The sequence below is a fragment of the Lontra canadensis genome, unplaced genomic scaffold (genome assembly GCF_010015895.1).
Source record: "Lontra canadensis isolate GAN:19392208 unplaced genomic scaffold, GSC_riverotter_1.0 scaffold59, whole genome shotgun sequence".
NCBI lineage: Eukaryota > Metazoa > Chordata > Mammalia > Carnivora > Mustelidae > Lontra > Lontra canadensis.
Window position 1 is genome coordinate 1418852 of NW_022631053.1, and position 23493 is coordinate 1442344.

The window sequence follows — 23493 nt, forward strand, 5'->3', positions numbered from 1 at the left end:
GAATTTTCTTCCAAGCCTTTTTTTCTGGGTGGAAGACAAAAACCAAGAATACATGGGACATGGGTCCCTGAACAGGCCCCACTCTTAACCCACCCCAGGACCTTGAGCCAGCTCCTCATCCAACAGCTTATTCCCCAACTCATAAATCCTGACTAATGACACAGACATGTCCCCTTAATGTTTGTGAAGCCCAGTGACTTATTGTTAAGTGTTTGGAGATCTTCAGATGAAAGGCACCCAAGGGCAGGCACCAGACACCCTATCCAGTAGTAAAAGCAAAATACTACCAAAAAACTTGGAAAAAGCAGAGGTTCCTTAACTTAGTGAGCAGAGAATTAAAGCAAGCACCCAGGAAGAGCAAGTCAATCCTTAGACTGTAATCCCTTAATACAGAGATGGGGAGAGAGATCATTTTGAATGCCTCGGACTCCCTGGAGATTCCTGGAGGGTCCAAGAAGGGGTAGGCAGGAGGATGCCCAAGTCTTTAACTTGACTTAGGTTGTGGGAGGCGTGTGAATCTTTCACCTCTCCTAAATAAAAACAAGAGTAGTAACATGTATTGTCATCCTAATTCATTTAAGCCAATTAAAAGGCTTGGGCAAACCAGCCTGTCTAAGTGGCTTGTTTGTGAGTCCTGAATTATGAACTCACATAATTGAATTATGTCAGTCTCCCCTTTCAACCTCATTCTTTCTTCCCCTCCCCATCACCACCACCACCTCAGGCAATGGTCCCCTTCCTAGACCTAGAGGCCACTCTAGGAGAGCCCAGTCCTGGTGTGTATTGGCAGGCCCCTGGCACTGAAACCTTCGAGGGGTGGGGAGAATTTATATATACGCACACACATAGTGGTGCACACCACAATTTTTACAGGGGCCGTCCCTGAGGTCGAAGCAAAGAAGAAACTGCTACCACAATCAGTAGTTCCCCGTCCCTAAATAGTAGGTAGCTGGGGGATCGTGCAGCACTGGAGATCTACCATTGCATAGATTTGATACTTTTAGACCGGTTCCTTAAAGCATTCTGGGCTTTAATGTCTTCATCTGCAAAGTGCGCATAACAACATTATCTACCCCAACCTAGTTGTGAAAGCAAACCGGAGGACGTAACGTAACGCTCTCAGCACCCCCATAAGGCTTTACGTAGGAGGCGTTAGGGCCCTAACTCCTCCCCACCATCCCACCCACCACGCACGTTACAAACCAGCAGTCGCCACTAATACAGCCGGCCCCCTTTTGAGGAATCATGGGCCGTGAAGTCCTTTGGTGAACACACCCTCGTTTACAGTCATGGACGTGAGAACTACGCCTCCCAAGTTGCAGCGGTGAGGTAGTCGCCACGGCCACCCTCTGCTCCGCCCTCCTCACGCATGGCTTCCTGGGATATGTGGTCCCAGATCCAAGCCAGCTCTCCGACAGAAGAGGGCGGAGAAACCACAAACCCCAGAAGGCCTCGCGTCCCTTCTTCTCCCTCCCCTCCAGGAGTCGGACTGCTGTTTTTGTTGTTGGTGGAAGGTGAGGGAACAGCTGATCCGAGAGTGGGGTAAGAAACTTGGCCTAATTTGGGGGCGATCTGATGCGGGAGGGTCATCCCACTTTCCAGTCTGTGGAAGGATAACCTAAGGGAACTGTAGAAGGGAGATGCCGGAAGCTTGGGGTTTTAATACTTTCCGTAGTGGAGAAGCCACCCCTACTGTTTTAAGAGTTCTGGGTCTCAGGGGGGCCCCGATCAGGAGGGTGCCCCCTAACTGTTTTCACCTTCTCCTCGGTCCTTCTCTATAAAGCTTGTTACGTTTCAGGTAGTTGAGAGAAGCTGAAATATTTACTCATTCTCTCCCAGGCAAGACTTGACCCTCGCAAACCTTCCCTTTCTCCTTACCCTCCCGCCCCAATCCGAAGGCATTTACTACGCTGAATCGCTGGGGGAAAAAAAAAAAAAACCTCCCAAGTGGTAGAATGTTAAGGAACTCTAGAGCCCTACAAAGTTGGGGGGAGAGACTGTCGCCTCCCTCTCGAACACTTGAATCTAGCTACACTCATACACTTTAAGTGCCCAGAGCTTTGTTTCGGGTCTGGTGAATGTTTCCAGCTGTTATGGATTTTCTTTGTGGGGCATATTTGGTGTTCCCCAGGCTTAGATCTTTGCAGACAACTCATCCCTACTTAGAACATCAGAAGAACTGTATTTGGAGAAAACAGGCTAATTTTGACTGGGGGCTTTTCAGAGATCAAACCCCAAAGATACTTCTTGTCCTGAATCCAGTCCTTATTTCGGTGGGAGAAGTTGCTTGGTTTTGGAGAACTGGCTCACCTTTCTTCTCTACTGAATTTCTGTTGTTTTTTAAAGTCCTGGGCCCAACTTCAGCGTGACATGGGGTTGTGATGTTTAGGGGTGGCCACATGAGTACCCATGGCTGATTGGATGTCATCTTCTGCAGCTGACATAGAATGAAGATGATTGGGCTGGAGAGCAGCGATGGCGAGGGCCATCTCACAGCCTTAGGCTGAGGAGTTCTGTTGATTATTGTTGTTCCTCACCCCATACGCATAGTTCCACCCAACTTGGAACACCTCTTCTTCTCAGTCCCATCTTACAGCATGCTTCTAGTTCCCCATCCAGGCACTTAGAATCTAGGCCAAAGGGGGCAGAAAGAAAATAGGAAAATACTGCAGCTGGGTTAACATAGTCAAACCAGTAGGTTTCTAGTTCTGCTCCCAGCAAGAGCTGAAGAAAAGAATGTTAGGTTCTGTTTGAATTATCTCTCCCTTCTCTCAGCATCACATATCTATTTCCCCTTCTCAGGGCCCCTTACTTCCCACCTTCCAGGCTATCCCCCACCAGGGGTGGGGCTTTCCTGGCTCCAGGCTCCCACATTCCATCTCCCCACACCACCACGTTCCTGCCGAGTGTTTCACTCCACCCTTGAAGCAGCCGCCTCCAGAATTCTTGACTTCCTGGAGTAATGAAGTGGAGAGAAAAAACCTGTCTTTCCCTATATCCTACCTTTCACTTTGTCTCTTGAATGAGAGCAGAAGCTTTTTTTTTTTTTTTTTTTTTTTTTAAATTCATGAAGGTGGACAACTCTGAGAGGGGAGAGAACTGGGACCTCAGGGGCCTGAGGATTGGGCTGTTGATCCCCCCCCCAGCCACTTTCCAGCTCTGAAGACTTAGTCTTTACTTTCTCAGAGATTAGTTGTTGTTTTCAGATGTCGTGAGTTGTCCTGGGTACAGCTGGAGTGTGCAAGGAGACCCACTCAGAATGAGGGACCCCACACCTCAGTTGGATTTTGAATCCAAGAGCTGAAAGATATGGGGGATGGGATGGGGAGGTGGAGGTTGAAGGATTTGGAATGCTCAGGATGTTAAGAGGTAGAAAAGGAGGGACTCAGAAGGCAGAGCCCTGGATACTGAGACTTGGTCAATGAGGCTGTGAAAAGGGAACAGAAATGAGAGAGATCTTAACTCTAGGAAGAATCTATGACTCAGGAAGGGAACAATGTGAGACAGGATAGGGACTGACTCAGAGGGCCAGACCTATGTTCTGGAAACCAAAATGATACCTCCAAAGGGTTGTCTAACCCTCAGGGGCTGGAAATGAGATATGCCTTCATCTCCAGGTGTAGTGACAGGAGCTGTGAGTGGGTGGGAATGGAGTTGGGGGGAAGAAGAGTTGGATTGGAGAGATTGTAGGATATTAACCCTTTATTTCAGAGGAGGGCAGATATCTTCAGGGCAGGATGGAAGAATCATCACTAAGCCGGGCACCTTCCCGTGGTGGAGTCAACTTTCTGAATGTAGCCCGGACCTACATCCCCAACACCAAGGTGGAATGTCACTATACCCTTCCCCCAGGCACCGTGCCCAGTGCCAGCGACTGGATTGGCATCTTCAAGGTATCTCTGAACCTTCTTTTGGCTCATATTTATGGGCCACGGGTTGGTTGGAATAAGGGGAGTGACTTAATCCTTAGATTCTCAACCTCATGCTGGTAGAAAAGAAGGGAAAAGATGTCACAGGTAACTGAGGGCTTCTATGTAAGCAGAGCTCATCTTCACCCCATCTTACCCCTGCTCTCTTTCTCTTTTTTTAAGATTTTATTTATTTGACAGAGAGAGCGAGCAAGAGAGGGAACACAAGCAGAGGGAGTGGGAGAGGGAGAAGCAGGCTTCCTGCAGAATAGGGAGCCCAATGTGGGGCTCGATCCCAGGACCCCGGGATCATGACCTGAACCAAAGGCAGACACTTAATGACTGAACCACCCAGGCGCCCCTTAGCCTTCCTCTCTTCTGCCACAAAATGTCCCTCCACTTTGGCTGTCTCTCATCGTCCCTGTCCCTATAACAGCATCCTGTCCCTGGTCAATCCCTCAGCCCTTTCTGCCATCCATAGCTTATAGTTCCATCACTTTACCCCTCTCCCACCATGGTTCTTCACAGGTGGAGGCTGCCTGTGTTCGGGATTACCACACATTTGTGTGGTCTTCGGTGCCCGAGAGTGCGGCTGATGGCTCCCCTATCCACGCCAGTGTCCAGTTCCAAGGTACGAGGGAAGATGGAAGGTCCAGGATGGAGGAGCCAGGGGGATAGAGGTGTAGAGGACAGTGGGCTCAGAAACAAAAGTTAGGCACAGACAACAAAGAAAAATAAGTGCAAATAAAAAAAAGTAAGAACTATATCCAGCAGGGCTCAGCAGACATAGAATTGTGGGATTATTATAGAATCAGGGACTTAGAGATGGAAGGAACTATAGAGGGCCACTAATCCTGCCTCCTATGAAAAAAAAGAGGAAGTCCTCTTAGGGAACTAGGGGTAGGGAAGAGGGAAGGAAAGGTGGGATCAAAGATTAAGAAGGTGGTGTTAGATTCCAAAAGACCTGGTTTTGTATCTCAACTCTAATACTTACGAGCTTTTTGGCCCTGGACAAATTACTTAATTTCTCTGTCTACTGTCTTAACAATAAAAGGGGGTTCCTGGCTTAATAGGTACAATATGAAGGTTTAAAGTGATACAGGTAAAGGGTTAGCGTAGTGCCTGGTACAGCAGCGTGGGCACTCAGTAAATGGTAGCTAGCATCATGATGATGATGGTGATGGAAGGTAGGTTTGGGAAAGAGAGGAAGGACAGGACTAGGCAGAAGGGAGGGACAGGAGTATCCCAAGATATGGAAATACCCTGTGGGAGGTGGAGAGAGAACAGTATATGGAACAGGGAACAAGAGGCTAGAGCCAAGGGCAGTGGGTGATAAGTCACATCAAGGGTAAGGGGGACGGGTCAAACACTTGAGGGCCTGGGATCATATCGGGTCCTGGGTCCATTCCTCTTCCCACAGCCAGCTACCTGCCCAAACCTGGAGCCCAGCTCTACCAGTTCCGATACGTGAACCGCCAGGGCCGGGTGTGTGGGCAGAGCCCCCCTTTCCAGTTCCGAGAGCCAAGGCCCATGGATGAGCTGGTGACCCTGGAGGAGACCGATGGTGGCTCTGACATCCTACTGGTTGTCCCCAAGGCCACCGTGCTGCAGGTGAGAACAGCGCAGCAGAGCTGCTCCTAGGCTGGGGAATGGATGGGCAGCAGGGCAAGGGACCCCTTCTCGCCTAACCCTCCCCTAGGCTCTGGCCTCAACCAAAGACCTTGCTGGGAGTTACACAATCTTGCCATTAAGAAAGTCTCGGTCTAACATAGACACAAGCATGTAGGGCAGGAAAGCAAGCCCGCCCCAGGCCACTGTCACTCAAGATTTCATAAGTACTTTTCGAACATTCCTCCCAAGTACCACATCCTATTCTAGGCCCTAGGGGATGATATAAAGCGTGTAGGGAGGCCACTCCAGGGAAGGAATGTTCGGAGGAAGGGGAGGATGAGACCTATGTCCAGGACAGGTGAGGAATGAGAGCAGATAGGATGGTCCAAGATAATATTGGAGGCTCTTGAGCACTTGAAATGTGACGGGTCCAAATTGAGATATACTATGTGGGTAAAATACACAAAGGATTTTGGAGACATTGTATTTTAAAAAGTAAAAGATCTCAATAATTTTTTATATTGATTACATGTTGAAATGATATTTTGGGTAGGCTGAGTTAGACAAAATATTATTAAGGTGAATTTCACCTGTTTCTTGTTACTTTTTTGAAGTATCTACCAGAAAATTTAAAAACCATTTGTGTGGCTTGTATTCTTTTCCCATTGGACCAAATAGACCAAACAGAGAAGAATTAGAGAGTGAGGGCAAATGTTGGCAAGGACTTCCTAAAGGCAGAGAAGGGACAGGGACAGTTGGGGAGGAAATACATACACTCCCCAGACAAGAGGACAGATTTGAGAAGGCTCAGGAGGTGAGAATGAGTAATTTGTCTGTGATGGAAGTAAATTCTTGCCTTCTAGAACCCTCTAAACACACAGAATCAACACAAGAATAGGAAGAAGATGTTTGTATCTTACATAAGTCAGACATGTGTGTGCTCCTACCCCATAATCTGTTTTGTTGTTTTTTTATTCTAATTCCAGCGTAGTTACCATACAGTGTTATGTTAGTTTCAGTTGTACAATACAGTGATTCAGCAGTTCCTTCCATTACTCAGTGCTCGTCATGATAATGATGATAGTCCCCATCACCTGTTTCACCCACCCCCACCCACCTTCCCTCTCATAACCAGCAATTTGTTCTCTGTGTTTAAGAGTCTCTTTCTTGGTTTCTCTCTCTCTCTCTCTCTCTTTTCCCCCATGCTCATTTGTTTTGTTTCATAAATTCCACATATGAGTGAAATCATACGGTATTTGTCTTTCTCTGACTGACTTATTTCTTTTGGCTTAATACTCTGTAACTCCATCCATGTCATTGCAGATGGCAAGACCTCAGTCTTTCTTATCGCCAAGTAAAAGTAGTGTGTGTGTGTGTGTGTACACCACGTTTTCTTTATCCATTCAGTATTCAGTGGACTCTTGGGCTGCTTCCATAGTTTGGCTCTTGTAAATAATGCTGCTATAAACTTAGGGGTGCACATTTCCCTTTGAATTAGTGTTTTCATACTTTTTGGGTAAATACTTAGGAGTGCGATTACTACATCATAGAGTAGTTCTATTTTTAACTTCTTGAGGAACCTCCATACCATTTTCCACAGTGGCTGCGTCAGCCTGCACTCCCACCAACAGTGAAGAGAGTTCCTTTTTGTCCACATTCTTCGCCAACACTTCTTGTTTCTTGTGTTTTTTATTTTAGCCATTCTGACAGGTGTGAGGTGCTATCTCATTATGGTTTTGATTTGCATTTCCCTGATGTTGAGTGATGTTGAGCGTGTGTCTTTTGGCCATCTGGATGTCTTCCATGTTCTGTTATTACATTTGTTATTCTCATTACAATTACTTTTCAACAATATATACTAAGAGATCACTTTACAAATGAGGACAAAGACACAGAGAAGGTAAGTAACCCATTCAAAGTGACATAGCTAGTAGAAATCGTAAACCTTTATCTGTCAGGTTCCAGAATAGATAAGGTAAAATTCAGGGAGCCATCCCTTTTGTCTGCATGGATTAAGAGAGACTTCTTCCAAGGTGTCGGGAGCTGGTGTGTCTGGTGGTGCGCAGGCTTCAGTAACACCCCAAGGCTCCCCTTACTCACCTCTTTATAGCTGTACTGATATAATTTCCCAGCCCCGAATGCATCTGCAGAGTGACAGGGATGGGAGCATCACAAGCACAGCCCCCCTCTTCATCCTACCCCCTGTAGAACCAGTTGGACGAGAGCCAGCAAGAGAGGAATGACCTGATGCAGCTGAAGCTGCAGCTGGAGGGACAGGTGACAGAGCTGAGGAATCAAGTCCAGGATCTCGAGACTGCTCTGGCAACCGCCAGGCAGGAGCACGCTGAGCTGATGGAGCAGTACAAGGTGGGAGTTGGGCCAGGTGAGGGCGGGGCCTAACCCAGTGAAGGTGGAAAAGGAGAGATACTAGTGGACTTTTAAGATGGTTCTGGCATCAAAAATTAGCTTTAGGGAATAACAAGTGGGATTAAGCTTGAGGTGACAGGAGACACATCGCAAACATAATGTAATAAGATTCTTTGCTCACGGTAGTAGTGAGGGAGGGTGGAGGTGGCCATGTTCACCAGCAAGGGAATGTTCCCTTGCAGTTTCTTTCTCAAGGAAGGTGACAGGGTAGAGGGGTGAGAACAGTCAAATTCTGGTATGCTCCTCCTAAGGCCTTGTTCTGTTCTTTGAGAGGTGAGTCTCAACTTCATCTTTCTGAGGTAACCTTAATTCCAGGGGCTTTCCCGGTCCCACGGGGAGCTCGTAGAAGAGAGGGATATCCTGAGTCGGCAACAGGGAGACCATGTGGCGCGCATCCTGGAGCTGGAAGATGACATCCAGGCCATCAGTGAGAAAGTGCTGACAAAGGAGGTGGAGCTGGACAGGTGAGAGGACCTCCTCTGCCCCCGTTACTTCCTTTCATTTCCGGTCACCCCCAAACTCCAGCCTCTCATTTCAGGCAGCAGGCGAACCTGCTGTGCCATGTGGTTATCCCACTTACAGGGGAAATCTTTTCCTGCCGAGCTCTCTTCCGTCTTTCCTGATCCTATTCTGTATTCCTCACCTTCAGAAGTCATCGTAGATATTATTTATGGTACAGCAAAGGCTAAGCAGGAGCGAGGAGCGGAGGACTTGGAAAAAGAGAATGGATAGAACAGTCAACACGAGATAAGAGAGGATGGATGTCAGATTTTACCACGGCAAAGATTAGAGGGGTGCTTGGCTGGCTCAGTCAGTGGAGTGGGTGACTGTTGATCTGAGGGTTGTGAGTTTGAGCCCCTCGTTGGGCATAGAGATTACTTAAAAATCTTTTTTAAAAAAGAAGAGGGAGCGCCTGGGTGTCTCCGTTGCTTAAGCATCCAGCTCTTCGGTTTCGGCTCAGGTCATGATCTCAGAGTTGTGAGATCAAAGCCGGTATCAGGCTCCACGCTGAGCCCAGAGTCTACTTGAGATTCTCCCTCTGCCCCTCCCCCCTTCCCCTCTGCCCCTGCTCCAGTGAGTGTGCACACACGAAAGCACTGTTTCTCTCAGTAAATAAATAAATATCTTTTTTAAAAAATAAAGAAAAAAACTATTATTTAAAAAATAATAGAAAATGAAAATAAATTCAAAAAAAGAAAAAGACTAGATTTCGTTCTCACTGTTAGGAAATGTTCAAACTGATGATCCGGGGACATTACAGAATATCCTGAAAAAAGGCATGAGTCATAGAATGTTAGCACTGGGAGGAATATAGGGTATTTAAGAGGGTGGCTACTTCAAAAGGCAGCCTCTTTCAATATCGGACAACTGTCAATTTTTTATCTCTTGGATTGAACCACACTTTCCCTTCTATAACTCCTTCCTCTTACTTTCCTCCCTTGGTCCTGGTTTAGACCTCTGGAGCCGCACAGAATGAATTTCCTTCTTCTACCAGACAGCTGTTATTTCCACTGGATAGCACAAATATTGAACACTTGCCATGCCTGTGCTTCAGATTTTCACCAGGAGAAACACACTAGTTCTTTCTTTCATCAAATCACACAATTAAGCCTCTTTCATTCAGAACTGGTACATCTTATATCTATTTTTTAAACTCCTTAAAGGAAAGAAGCACATTATCCAAGGCCCAGAGTAAAACGTGAGTTACTCCCTGAGGCTTCTCCAGTGCAGAGTATGTTAGTCTTGCCCTAGGGAGCTACTTAATGTCTAGGTTCTAAATCATGGACTAGAAAAGCAGGGATCAGACTGAGCACCTGGAAGCGATTAGGGACTGTCTAGACCAGGGGTCAGTCACCAATGGCCCATGTGCCAAATGTGGACTTGCCACCTGTTTTTGTACAACCCGTGAGGTAAGAATGGTTTTGACAATTGATTAATGGTTAAAAAAAAAAAAAGATATGAAAAGGAAGATAGGAAATTCAGATTTCAGTTTTCATAAATAAAGTTTTATTGGGACAGCCATGCCATTCACATACATGTGGTCTGGTGCTGCTTTTACACTACAGTGGCACAGTTGAGTAGTTGCCACAGAATCCTCCCGGCCTGCAGAGCCTGAATTATTTACTGTCAGGCCCTTTACAGAAAAGTCTGCCAACTTCTGATCTAGGTCCAAAGTTTATAATCAATCACAGCTGTTCCTTGCCTAAAAAAAGACTGGGTTCTGGTCTCTTGATGGAACGAAAACAACTAGGAAGCCATCCACAGAACATTCCTTAAAGTGATACATAAAGAGAAAAGAAAAACTTTTTTCTAGATTATGCGCTAGAACCAGGAATCTTGGATACTCGGGGCTTACAACATGATCACCTTGGTCTGGGGATTTGAACATCCTAAAGACAAGTGGAGGTCTGAGCCTAGAGGAGCACCAGTAGAAGAGCTCAAGATAGAAGTCTGAGCCCCTCATTGCTTCTCTGGTGACCAGTCGGTCATCTGATGTTCCATCTCCCCACACACACAGGGTGAGGGACACAGTGAAAGTCCTGACTCGGGAACAAGAGAAGCTCCTCGGGCAACTGAAAGAAGCGCAGGCAGACAAGGAGCAAAGCGAGGTAAGGGCTCAGAGTCGGTTCACCTTCTGAAGTGTCCCTGCAGTGTTTACTAATTAAGTCCTGTCTGAGTGCTAAGCACCAGAGCGGATAAAAATGTTAAGAGAACATTGTATGCGTTCTCCTAGGAAGCATAAAATGTACACCCAAATAAGTTTAGTCAAAGTGAGATATGTTAAGCATCACCAGGGAAGAATGATAAAGTGTTGTGGCGGGGTGGCCCTGGGTGGCCCCATGTCAGGCTCCCTGGTGAGTGGGGAGTCTGCCCCTCACTCTGCTGATGTTCTCTCTCCCTCACTCTCTTTCTCTCAAATAAATAAATAAAATCCTTAAAAAAAAAAACCTGAAAAGGGGGGCATAGGGGTTCTTGGCTGGCTCAGTCAGCAGAACATATGACTCTTGATCTCAGGGTCCTGAGTCCAAGCCCCACTCTGAGCATAGAGCTTACTTTAAAAAAAAAAAAAAAAAAGGCAAAAGCGGGGAATAAACTGGCCTAGTATTTTCCAGACTTTTTGGCTTTCTGCCCCACCTCCCCAGTAAAGTTTTATGTCTTATGTGGAACCTCACTAAATAGATAAAACCAGTATTTTATTACTATAAATTTATTTTTATAAATTCATATGTACAATGTTGACTTAGAAGGTAACAAAGCAATAAGGTAATTCTGATAGATGCCAGACCTTGAAATCAGAGGTTATAGGTAACCGCTCTGTCAGCCTCAGCAGCCAGTATATTTCTGTATTGTGTTTGGGTTGTGCAGTACTGAGGACCCTTTGAGTCTCACAGAGGACACTTTGAGTCTCACACACAAGGAGGTGCCAGGGACAGCCATTGTTTGACTGTCCACCTAGCCATCTCAGTGTGCTTTTCAGTTCAACAGAAACTTCATTCTGAGGTTTGCACAAAAATTAATCAACCTAGAAGCATATGGCAGTGGACTGAGACTGTTGTATTAACTTGTGAGTCTGTGTGTTGGGTTTTTTGGGTTTGGTTTTTTTTAATAATTTAGAAGAAGCTCGGATCACATATTTGCAGAACCTCTAAATGGCTTCCTCCAAGCCTTAGGCTTCTGTGGAAGGATATGTGAAAACCATTTGCTCAGCAGTAAGGAGTAGGGAGAATTTGAGTAGACGGAGATGAGAGGGAGGCCATTTTGGAAACAGAGAAATATGCGAACAAAGGCTGAGCGCCCGGAACACTCAGGCAATTGAATGTGTGGGTGAAGAGTTTGAGGTAAAGCCTAGGTCAGATTGGAGAGGACTTTGAGTTTAAGTCTTTATTCTGTAAGCAGTGAGTGGCATCAGTGATTTTCGGGGCGGGGGGGTGACACATACTTAAAAAACAGTACTTTAAAGAAGATTCATGTGATTTCCTTATAGGAGATGAACTACTTACGGGATTATTCAATAATCCAAGTAGGAAATGGCCAGGGACTGAGCTGACATGGTTGCAGCGATAGCAGAAAAGAGAAAATGGCTGTGAACAAGATGGAGCATGGAGACTCCGAAGGCTTTTCCGTGGGTCGCTAAGGAAAGAACAGAGCCAAGCAGGCATAGCACCGACAGATCCAGCCTGAGTGACCTGAGAAATAGTACCATGGGTGGAACTAAGAGCGGAAAGGAGTAGAGTGGGAGGTAGAATGTGCTGAGTTTGAGGGTCTTATGGTACATCCAGACTGAGTTTTGATCTAAAAGGAAGAGCAGATGGGCGCCCGGGTGGCTCAGTCAGGTGAGAGTCTGCCTTCGGCTCAGGTTGTAGTCCCAGGGTCTTGGGATAGAGTCCCACATTGGGCTCCCTGCACAGTAGGGAGTCTGCTTCTCCCTCTCCCTGCTTTCTTTCTCTGAAATAAATAAATAAAAATCTTTTAAAAATAAATAACTAAAAGGAAGATCAGAGAAGCAGAAATGCTGCATGGGATACCTAGATGCATGTAAGACCCTGCCCAGGCTGGTATACTGGTACCTCATGTTGGGAGCTGGAGACTGGATGTTCAGGACTGAGTGGCTTTGAGCTGAGACCCTCAGCCGGCTGAGAAGGGCTGGGAAGGGCTGACAAGAGCTGAATACTTGGGTTTGTTTTAAACCTGGAGAGCAGAACCTTGACCTCTCTCATCGCAGTGGTTCACCCCCCCAGCCACCCCAAATACATAACACCCCTTTCCTTACCTATTCACCACCTCCATCAGGCTGAGCTCCAAATGGCACAAGAAGAAAACCATCGCTTAAATTTGGAGCTACAGGAAGCAAAGGGCCGGCAGGAGGAACAGGGTGCTCAGGCCCAGCGACTGAAGGATAAGGTGGCCCAAATGAAGGATACCCTAGGCCAGGCCCAGCAGCGTGTGGTGAGTGAAGCCCTCAGGCAACAGGAAGTAGAGAAAGTTCCAAGGGCTCACTATAGAAAAGTCTGGGGAAAAGACAAGACTGGAGATGGAGCAGTGCAAATCTTGAGCCCAGAGGCAGTGGTGGGTAGCAGGGAGCCTGGTTACCTCTGTGGTTCATGAGGGACTTATTGGGAACCCTAACTCCATGTTCTCTTATCTGCTGAGGCCGAGCTGGAGCCCCTGAGGGAGCAGCTTCGAGGAGCCCAGGAGCTCGCAGCCTCAAGCCAGCAGAAAGCTGCCCTTCTCGGGGAGGAGCTGGCCAGCGCAGCGGGAGCCAGGGACCGCACAATGGCCGAGCTCCACCGCAGTCGCCTGGAAGTGGCCGGAGTCAACGGCAGGCTGGCTGAGCTCAGCCTGCACCTGAAGGAGGAAAAAAGCCAGTGGAGCAAGGAGCGGGCAGGGCTGCTGCAGAGTGTAGAGGTAGAGGGATGGGGGGACCCGGCAAGCTCACAGCCACTGCCCCCACCTCCATGGGGCCAGAGCCCCTCAGAGGACAGAGGGATGAGGATCTTAAAGAACTCAGGGATGGGGAGGGGCTCCAAAGGAGGTACAGTTAGTTCACTGTCCAGGGACGACCCATCCCTAAGCAGGGTGCCCCCCGTACCTTGTAGAACCTTCCTTGGTTACCATCTTAATTCAGAAACATTTACTGCCCCAGGAACCGGGCCCCGTCAGTAATGCCCATTCCTGATTAGCAAGGCACCTTCTGGCATGTCCCTTCCTTCACTGAGAAGTATAGGGAATGGGAAAGCCAAGAAGGGGAGAAATTGCTCCCAAAATACTCATTTAAATAAAAGAAGGGACATAGGGATGGAGCTGTTGCCAGTGGTGTCTGTTTTCCTTCACCTTTCCCCTCCCATGTTCCTTTTCGGCCACGTCACAGGCAGAGAAAGACAAGATCCTGAAGCTGAGTGCAGAGATACTGCGACTGGAAAAGGCGGTTCAGGAGGAGAAGACCCAGAACCAAGTGTTCAAGACTGAACTGGCCCGGGAAAAGGATTCTAGCCTGGTGAGGCGTGCAGCCACCCATGAGTCCAGTCCTGTGGCCTCTTGAGGCCGTGGTGCCCCTTCTTGCTGTCTTGGATGTGGGCTCAGAAGTCCTGGCTGCTCACTTCCATGTTGAGTGGCCTCTTCCTTGCACTTGTCCCATGGCTTGTTGGTTTGAAGGTACAATGTCCCCTTCTGTTCTCAAGACACATATCCTGAGCCTCTCAGGGGTGACTTAGGAGAATTATAGAGTGTCCTGCCATGACCAGGGCCTCTGCACCCCAACCCCGAGGTGCTCACCCAGGCCCACACTCCAGAGGCAGAGTCTGGGACTCAGGCGATTGCCTCCTGTGATCAAGACAGGAGTCATGGAAGAAGGTGTCGGGACTTCCCCTGTGTGAGTTGGGGCAAGAGAAGGACAGAGGCACAGAGAGACATGGTTCTAGGTTGGTGGGTCCAGGTCGCAGAGCCTGGCTTCCTGGAGGCACATTCTAGGCTCCCCACTCCCTCAGGTGCAGCTGTCAGAGAGCAAGCGGGAACTGACAGAGCTGCGGTCAGCCCTGCGTGTGCTCCAGAAGGAAAAGGAACAGTTGCAGGAGGAGAAGCAGGTGCAAACCCATGACTCAAGCTCCCTGGATGCCAGAATTGAGGACTTGAGGGCTGGGAACTTCCTATCTTCCTGCCATCTCTTGGCTTAGAAATTGTTATCTCTGAGAGAGCCCAGATGTGAAAAATGGGACCATGCCTCCTCTCATTGGCCGATTTGACAGGATAGGAGAGGACTGCCAACGGGGAGGGAGAGATGCAGGGGGTAAAGAAGGGCTCCTGGGAGGGGGGGGAGTGAGGCTCTACTTTGAGGTGCCCCCCACTGTAGGGAAAGCATCTCATCCTGAGGAGCTCAGAGTTCCTCTTGGGTGCCCAGAGAGGTGGGTTCCTCAGGGCAGCAGGGTGGGCACCCTCCCAGCCTCTCCCACCTCTCCACCCCCAACGCCAGGAGCTGCTGGAGTACATGAGAAAGCTGGAGGCCCGCCTGGAGAAGGTGGCAGACGAGAAGTGGAGTGAGGGCGCTGCCACAGAGGATGAGGAGGCGGCCGCAGCGCTGAGTCTGTACACCCCCAGTCTTGTGACACCACTTCCCCTCACCCCATTTCCCTGCTGGGGAGAGCTGCGTGTGGCCCCTCTGGGAGCTGCCTCCACCTTCTGTGTCTTACCCTTTTCCTTCCCAGACACTGGCCCCTGTCTAGTTTAACCTTATCCCTCGTCCAGAGGAGACAGCCCAGCCAGCCTCTAACAGCACATCCTTCTGTGCCCTCTCCTCACCGACAGGCTGCCCAGCGGCTCTGACAGACTCAGAGGATGAGTCCCCGGAAGACATGAGGCTCCCTCCCTATGGCCTGTGTGAGCGCGGAGACTCGGGCTCCTCTCCTGCTGGGCCACAGGAGGCTTCTCCCCTGGTTGTCATCAGCCAGCCGGCTCCCATTGCCCCCCACCTCTCAGGGCCAGCTGAGGACAGCAGCTCTGACTCAGTGAGCAGTGCAGGGGAAACAGAGCCAAGGGCACGGGGGGTGGGGGGGAGGGAGGGAGGGTCATACCCAAGTGGCCTAGCCTCTGGAGCAGGAAGTCTTAGCTTCACAGGGCTCTCTTTTTACCCTGAGAGAGAGGAGGCAGGCCCAGGCTCTCTTCAAGGCCATCCAATGAACAACACCCCAAAACCCATTCCAACCCAATAGCCTTACTGCTGCCCGCCCCTGCTCCCCACTTTACTTCTTACCCGCCGGCCCCCATCAGAATTCCTGTCCTGCCTCACTCCTACTGCATCCCACTGTCCACTTGTCTGGGCCTAGACTGCTCTTCTCTCACCTGCTCCAATGGGCTGCTCCCCTGTCTTGGGACCCTCACTGCCCCCAAAACCCAATCCTATCTCTTTCGTGCCCAGGAGGCCGAAGATGAGAAGTCAGTCCTCATGGCAGCTGTTCAGAGTGGGGGTGAGGAGGCCAATCTGCTGCTTCCTGAGCTGGGCAATGCCTTCTATGACATGGCCAGGTGAGTGCAAGATGGGGAGACCAGGAGGGATGTGGGAGGATGCCAGTGGAAAGGGCATCCAGGTGAATAGTCCCCAGGCCCTTCACCCAAGCTCCCTCTTCTTGGCCCCAGCCAGGAAAAGGTATGGTTGACACAAAGTCACTGCCACTCCAAATCCCAGGTGCCTTCAGGCCATTCCTGCCCCCATCTTACCAATGCACATGTGCACTCGGGCCCTGCCTTTAACTGGCTTCTGTGTTATTCTAGCACCGTCTTCCGTGGAGCCCAAATTGCCCTGCATCCCCTCTCTCCTGCCCCTTCCCCCTCCCCAGCCACCAGGTAGGTACCTAGGCTATGTCTGGGGCGGAAGGGAGGTGGCCGATGCCCCCAGGGATGGGGTGAGAGAGAAGACGAACCCATCTGGCCAGCTCTGAGATGTCCCTCTTCCCTGACTCACCGGGGAAGCCCTCTGGGTGATGCAGCTGCTGGGGCGGGGGTTCAGATATCAGATTGCCCCATGGGTCTTCCCTTTCCTTTCGCAGGTCAAGAGGGGAAGGCAGGGGGGAAGAGATTTTATCATCTAGCCCCCAGCTTTGCCTTGAGGCGAGATGGGCTCAGGGCAGGGAGGAGGTGATGCTGTCATCCTTCTCAGCTGGAGCAGGAAGATGAAGGACAATGTCAGACTCATTTTCAGCCTCATTAGGCAGCAGACGGAGATGGAGGGAGGAGAGCAGGGGGTTGGGGGATGGGCCGCACACTACACAGCGACTGGAAGGGCCTAAAGAAGAGAGGACATGGAGAGCCAGGAAACCAAGCTCCAGGAGTGTGGCGAGAAAGATGCTGTGGGTGAGCGGGGGAGAGAGAGCCCCCAGGGAGCTGCCTGAGGAACCAGGAGACCTGGGAGCCAAGGGGCATGGGTCCCTCTCCCCGAGGTCCACAAGGCAGAAGGACATTGGAGCGCACTGACCCTCTCCTTTCCCTCTGTCTCCTGCAGTGGCTTTGCAGTGGGTCCCTTGTCAGAGGCCAGCACTGGGGGCCCTGCCACCCCGCCGCCGTGGAAGGAGTGCCCCATTTGTAAGGAGCGGTTCCCGGCTGAGAACGATAAGGATGCGCTGGAGGACCACATGGATGGACACTTCTTTTTCAGCACCCAGGACCCCTTTACCTTTGAGTGAGCTCACCCCCCACCCCAGGACATGCCCAGATACACTTACGCCCAGATACACTTACACACAGACAACACTCACGTACAGACATACACTTAGGTCTCATATCTTTCCTGATATGCAGGGCTCCATGATACTCTGTACCCCAAGAACCGCTTTCTGAACCGTGTTCATCCTAACCTCTTGCCTTCATCCTGTCCTGCCTGGGGCTCTTCTGTCCAGGCAGGGGCCCTCCTTGGAAGCGGTGACTGACTTCACCCCCTGAAAGCAGTTTGGGAGGAACCAGGATGGAGGAGAGCATCCCCAGGGGGACTAGAATCACCCCCTCCTAGCCCTGGTTGCTCTGTCACTGACACGAGCCACCACCCCACTGCCACCACCCCATCTCACACACACACACACACACACACACACACACTGCTGCCCCAAAGCCAATTCCTGGGGCACCCTACCCACTTTTAGTCGGGGTCTGTGCCGGTTTACCTGAGTTTTCTCAGGGTCCTGCATGGAGGCAGTGGCAGCATGGGCATCATGGCCTCTTTGGGTCTCTCTCAGTTCTGAGTTTCAGTGGTTCTTTCTGTACCCCCCATCCCATCCCCATGGCCTGCACCCCACCCCAGCCTTTCCCACACCATTAGGTATGAAGTTTGGAGGTTTCTTTTGTATTTTTGAGGTTTTCTGTACTCCAGTTCCTGCCCCTCTCTGCCATCCCTCCCCCAGTGTCCTCACATGGAAAGAAATAATGCATTTGTGCCTTCTGTGAGGGATGGGGGGAACAAAGGGTCCCAGGTGTCCCCATTTCTCACCCCTTCCTCCCTCTCCAGGTTCCCCCACAGCAATAAGAGCTTTCCCTCATTATCCCTCCCTCGATCTGTAGTTTGGACAAATATATTTATATGATATGTATAACGATTCTAATAAAATGTGTTCTTATCATGAGGTGTGACTAGAGCAATGAAGGCCCAGATACCTGGCTCCTGGACCATACTGAGGGGGAAGGGGAAGGGAGGGAGGGCACTCCCTGCTGCCTTATGGGAGAAAGTGCCTGGCAGCATTTCCACATTGTGCCTCCTGATAGGCCGAGGAGGAGGAGAGGGGTTTTTGTCTCAGGTTGGGGGGCTGGGGTCTGGCTTGGAGAAGACTGCAGTGGCCGGAGGGCATCGGGAGCAAACTGATGGGTTGACATGGGCCCTGCTCAGGATTTCGGTCATGGAGTGGGGCGGGGTGGGACCCAGAGTTGTAGGCCCAGGTGCATGTCTCAGAAGGCAGAAGTTTCCCCTGCTCAGACCTTCACCCTCCATAGCAGCCGTCCCTGTACCATGGGCCAGAGACCGGCATTACTCCCATCAGGAGTTCACCCCTCCTTGAGGAACCACTTAGTAAAAAATACCCTAAACTGCATACTTCTACAGCCTATTTGATATTCCTTCCATCCCTGCCTTTTCTCCCTCTGCTGTCGTCCTCACGTGCACGTATGCACACTCTGACTCCACAGTCGCAAAAACATACCCATCCACTCTAACCAGCTTCACAGGCTAGACATACATACAGCATCATAAAGCATTTATTAAAGACCTGTGCGCTCACCGAGACTCTCAGCAACACCCAGCACCGGCCCTGCCTACAGCCCCCTTGTTCCCCATCCAGAAGCTCCCTTAGGAGCCACCCTCCTTTTTCTTTGGGCCTCTGAGCTGGCAACCTGCACTGATCTCTCTCTCTCCACCCACCTGAAATACCCCCAATCCACCCTCCTCCCAGCCCCACCTGGATGACATCTTCCATCCTTCCTTCTTCCCTCCCGTTGCTGTCTCCTAGCAACCCCATCTCATTCCCTGAATCCCTTCCAAGGAAATTAGAGATAATGGATCTCTCCTCTCTCCATCTCAACTCCTCTTTATTGATCCTCCTTTAATGAAAGTTAATTATAACAATGATTTAATTAATAGAATCCCTCTCTTCCTTTATTGCTTCCCGTATTAAGACTATTAATAAATACGAGCTGGGCTGACAGAGGCATCCATCACCCGCCTGGGATTCCCCCCATCTCTCCTTTTTCCCTCCCCCTTACCCCTCCCTCGCTTGGCCTATAAACTTGCCGGGGTAGTGGGGGTTAATCAGAGAGGAATTATGAGCCAACATCCCCAGCAGGAGGTGCATTTAATGAAATCACTTGTGATTTATGTCTGGGGATGGCTGGGGAGAGAAGAATCTGGAACCCAGACATCCTGGCTTCCAGAAGGGTGCTCCACCTAGTGCAAAAGGGGGGAAGGGAGACAGAAACAGGGACCCAGAGCCCCTGCCATGCCACTTAGACTGCTCCCCCGCCCTGGAGCCACATGGATAGCCACACTACGCCATCGACACAGGCTGCCTGGCTCATAGTGCTTACATGAGATGCAGCATAGGTATTCTTTCCCACCTGCAGAACGTCAAAGGGGTCATTCTCACCATTCTCCCCAACCCAGTTCTGCCTCACCTTCCCCAACCCAGTGTACGGGCTGCTCCTCCGCGAAGTCCCCCAGGTCCTCATCAGACCCCTTCACCTGGATATCTAGAGTCCCCAGCTGCTCCTTTTTCTGTCCTTTGTGTGTCTTCCTGTGTGCTCTCTACACCTTCAGGCTGGGAAGTTTAGAGCATTTCTCATCCTCGCTCATGATCTGCCTACCCCAGGATCTAGCACATAGCCCCTGACACAGGGAGCTCAGGGAGGATAACTGACTGCCTGCGCCAGGGGCAGGGGCGGGGTGGGTAGCAAGACACCCGGGTTCCAATTCCAGCTCTTTCTCCTACTCTCTCTGTGGTGGTTGGCAGCTTGGCCTTTCTACTTGTTTCCCTTCTGGAATGGATGGTCTCTTCTGCCCCGCCTCCCAGCATCCATGAGGAAACTGTTGGATCTGAATGGGCTCCAGGCCCTAGTGTGAAAGGAAAAGCAGACCAAGTAGCAGATAGGAACCGGGGTGTCCCTCGGTGGGAGAGAACAGTGGGAGAGAACGGTCACTCCCCGCTTGTAGAACCTCAGTGGCCGCCCGACTGAAGTGCAGGTCCCTTAGTGATCTGTCAGTCAGGGTCTCCACCCTCCGACTCCAACCTGCCTTTCCATTCCCATCCTACCCTAAGGAGCCCTGGACTCCAGTGTCACAGAACCACACCACCATTTTTTGCAGGCCTCTGAGCACATGCTTTCCCCACAGCTCCTCCAAGGATGCCTCCTCCATGAATCCCTACTTGACTTCTCTCAGTCCCTCCCTGAGGTGCCACATATAACCCTTTTTGTAAAAACACACCACAGCAGGCTTACAAGTCTTTCTCCTCTCTCGACTCTTATGTCTCAGGTTCCTGAAGTCCAGTCCAGAGATTGGCACATAAGAGCCAGTCCTTCCAAAAATAAATTTTGTAATTATTTTACTAAAATATTTCATACATACAGAAGTATATATATATGTCCACATAAAAGGAATGAGGAATAACACAGGGAGCATCACTGGACTCACTAAACAGCTTTAAAAAACATTAACAGGGGCACCTGGGTGGCTCAGTCATTAAGCGTCTGTCTTTGGCTCAGGTCATGATCCCAGAGTCCTGGGATCGAATCCCACATGGGGCTCCCTGCTCAGCAGGAAACCTGCTTCTCCATCTCCCCCTCCCCCTGCTTGTGTTCTCTCTCTTGCTTGCTCTCTCTCTCTCTCTCTCTCTCTATCAAATAAATAAATAAATAAATAAATCTTTAAAAAAAAAAAAAAAGGGAAAGAAAAACATTAGCAATACTGTTGAAGTGCCCTGTGTAGCCTGAAAGAGTAAAATGTGATGTCATTTGGGATTGAGACATGTCATGCATGTTTGTGCTCAGAGAACTTTATGGAGTGCTCTTCACGGGTCAGGTGCTGGGAGTAGAGAAGAACAGTCAAAAACAGTCAAAAAACGGCTTCTAGCCAACATAAAGCAACAAAAACAGGAAAGCAAGATAAGCACTCCTGTAGAGACAGGCATGATAGGCTCTGGGCCCACAGAGGAAGGATAATTAACCAAAACTTGGGGAGACAAAACTTACCATGGATGACAGTGTAGAAGCTCAGTGTTAAAGAGACAGAAGGAACAGAATATGCAAAGACCTAACTGACTCAGAAGCCTGAACACTCAGGTAGGGCTGCTGAGTGAAGGTTGTACACTGTGAAATGAGCCTGGGAAGATGGACTGGGAGATCTCAAACGTTCACTCAACGTTCACTCAACTAATATTCATCGAGTGCCTGCTGTGTGGCAGGCACTGTTCTAGGCACTGGGAAACAGCACAAACAAAACACAAGAATGCCCGCCCTTACGAAGCTTACACTCTGTTGCCAGATCATGGAAGTCCAGAGAAACCAGTTAGGAACCCCTTGTAGTATCTCAGGCAAAAATAGTGAGCACCGAACCAAAGCAGTGTCAAGATGAAAAGAGGCAGAATTCTTGAAGATGCAGAATTAATGGGACTTGATGATAATTAGATATGGCAAGTGAACAGGAGTCAGGTTGATCCCGAGTTTCTCATTTCAATGACCAGATAACCAACAAGGTCATTCACCAAATAAATTGTATAAATGGAGAAATACATGGAGGGAAAATATGACTGGTGCAATTTTGACTTGTTGAATTTCCAATGTGTTTGGAATCTTCCAAAAGAGAGATCCAACAGGCAGTTGGATAGATAGATATAAGTCTGGAGCTCAAGAGAGTTTGGAACTGAGAACAGAGACTTAAGATCTTTGAAAGTAAAAGTGATGAGGGTGGAGAAAGATCACCCAGGTGTCCCTGCATGTAGAGTGGGAGGGTAAGGGGGCCAAGGGCAGAACCCACATTACTATCCACATGAAAGGGAAGTTTGGAGAACTCGAAGTCTTGGAGAAGACTGGGAAGGATCAGTCAGAGGTAGGTGTGCCAGGTGCTGCAGAGAGGTCAAGGGAACGACTCCTGGAAACCACTGCCTTGGCAAGAGGAGCTTGGGGAAAGTGTTGGGGCTAGAACTTAACGTGCTGCTAGACAGCACAGAACCTACAATAGATACACAATTCTGACCCACAGGAATTGGGAATATATCTCCAAACTCACATAAAAACAGGATTCCTGAGTCAAGGTGTCAGAAAAATCAAGGGCGGGAACCAAGGTGTCTGGATCCAACATCAAAGAATTCCTACTGCTTCTGACTAGCCAGGCATGAGGCACGCTCTAAGCCGGCATTGTCCACTCTGCTAGCCACCAGCCCCTGTGACTACTGAACACTTGAACTGTGGCTAATCCAAATTGAAATGTTGGAAGTATAAATTGCATAACAGATTTCAAGACTTAATACAAAAGAAAAAAAAAGAATTTAAAAGAAATTTATATTGATTAGGCTTATTTAAATGATAATTGGGTATCTTGGGTTAAATAAAATATGTTAATGTTAGTTTTACCTGTTTTTTTTTTTTTTAAGATTTTATTTTTAAAAAATTTCTACACCTTGGGGTGCCTGTGGCTCAGTGGGTTAGGGCCTCTGCCTTCGGCTCAGGTCATGATCCCAGCATCCCGGGATCAAGCCCCGCCCCCGCGTCATAGGGCTTTCTGCTCAGCAGGGAGCCTGTTTCCCCCTCTCTGTCTGTCTGCCTCTGCCTACTTGTGATCTCTGTCAAATAAATAAATAAAATCTTAAAAAAAAAAATCTCTGCACCCAACGTAGGGCAAAACATACAACCCCAATATAAAAAGTTGCATGATCTCCCAACTGAGCCAGCCGGGTGACCCTGGTTCTTTTTACTTTGTTTAATGTAGCTACTGGAAAACTTAAAGTCACAAATTTAAAATCATGTATTACATTTCTACTTCACAGTGCTAACCGAAGCCCTACCCCAGAATGGGACCCCCACAACCTGGACATCTCTAGACTCCCAGGATTCCTCCTAGTAGGAAGATACATGCCTGAAATTTCCAAGACTGCATTCTAGACGCACCTCTCTGCCCCATGCTACCGAGACCATAACCCAGGGCAAGAGATCCCAATGCTTAGTACCCCATGTCTAGGTTGCCGGTCCTGGTCCCTCATATTTTTTTCCTTCCCCAGATCTATTAATAATCAGGTGAGAGTAGAAAGGTCCTATTCTAACTCACGAAAGTGAATTTTTTTTTTCCAGGCTTAGAATCCACAATCTCTCAACCCTAAATTTAGAAGCTATATCTTCCCTCCTCTGTCTCCCCTATTTCTCAACTCCCATGCTTTTCTAAAACTGGAAATCTCCCAGATTGGTAAAATCATGGTGTTGTGGCAATCAAATAGGTGTTAGAGGTCTCCAGATTTAATTTGTCATACTTCCTAACCATGTGACCGGGAGCAAAACGCTCCATCTCTGTGAGCCCTTATTTGCAAAGTGTGGTTAA

The 23493-nt window shown here is 49.2% G+C and overlaps 1 protein-coding gene across 3 annotated transcripts; it reads left to right on the forward strand.

Annotated features, from left to right (window-relative positions):
* The first annotated feature begins 1410 nt into the window (after positions 1 to 1410).
* CALCOCO1 (calcium binding and coiled-coil domain 1) lies at positions 1411 to 18046 on the forward strand. Of its 3 annotated transcripts, XR_004384892.1 has the most exons (17): positions 1436 to 1542; positions 3712 to 3893; positions 4437 to 4539; positions 5329 to 5519; positions 7728 to 7886; positions 8262 to 8410; positions 10465 to 10555; positions 12738 to 12893; positions 13098 to 13352; positions 13816 to 13941; positions 14432 to 14527; positions 14914 to 15022; positions 15246 to 15445; positions 15856 to 15962; positions 16209 to 16280; positions 16484 to 16787; positions 16936 to 17047. XR_004384892.1 is itself a non-coding variant. In XM_032876606.1 (16 exons), the coding sequence occupies exons 2-16, from the start codon at positions 3738 to 3740 to the stop codon at positions 17114 to 17116; spliced, it is 2151 nt and encodes a 716-aa protein (XP_032732497.1). In that variant the 5' UTR covers positions 1411 to 1542; positions 3712 to 3737; the 3' UTR covers positions 17117 to 18046. The 3 variants fall into 3 exon arrangements, 2 of the variants coding, with proteins under 2 accessions (XP_032732497.1, XP_032732496.1); XM_032876606.1 differs by lacking the exon at positions 16484 to 16787 and having other exon boundaries at positions 1411 to 1542; positions 16936 to 18046; XM_032876605.1 differs by lacking the exons at positions 16209 to 16280; positions 16484 to 16787 and having other exon boundaries at positions 16936 to 18046.
* The last annotated feature ends 5447 nt before the right edge of the window (positions 18047 to 23493 follow it).

What these genes read in the sequence shown, in the direction of transcription:
- CALCOCO1 (XM_032876606.1), top strand. Translation starts at nt 3,738, where the DNA reads ATGGAAGAATCATCACTAAGCCGGGCACCTTCCCGTGGTGGAGTCAAC. An exon ending in GGGAAAAGGATTCTAGCCTG is followed by an intron (nt 13,942 to 14,431) that starts GTGAGGCGTGCA and finishes CCACTCCCTCAG; the next exon opens with GTGCAGCTGTCAGAGAGCAA. An exon ending in AGTTGCAGGAGGAGAAGCAG is followed by an intron (nt 14,528 to 14,913) that starts GTGCAAACCCAT and finishes CCCCAACGCCAG; the next exon opens with GAGCTGCTGGAGTACATGAG.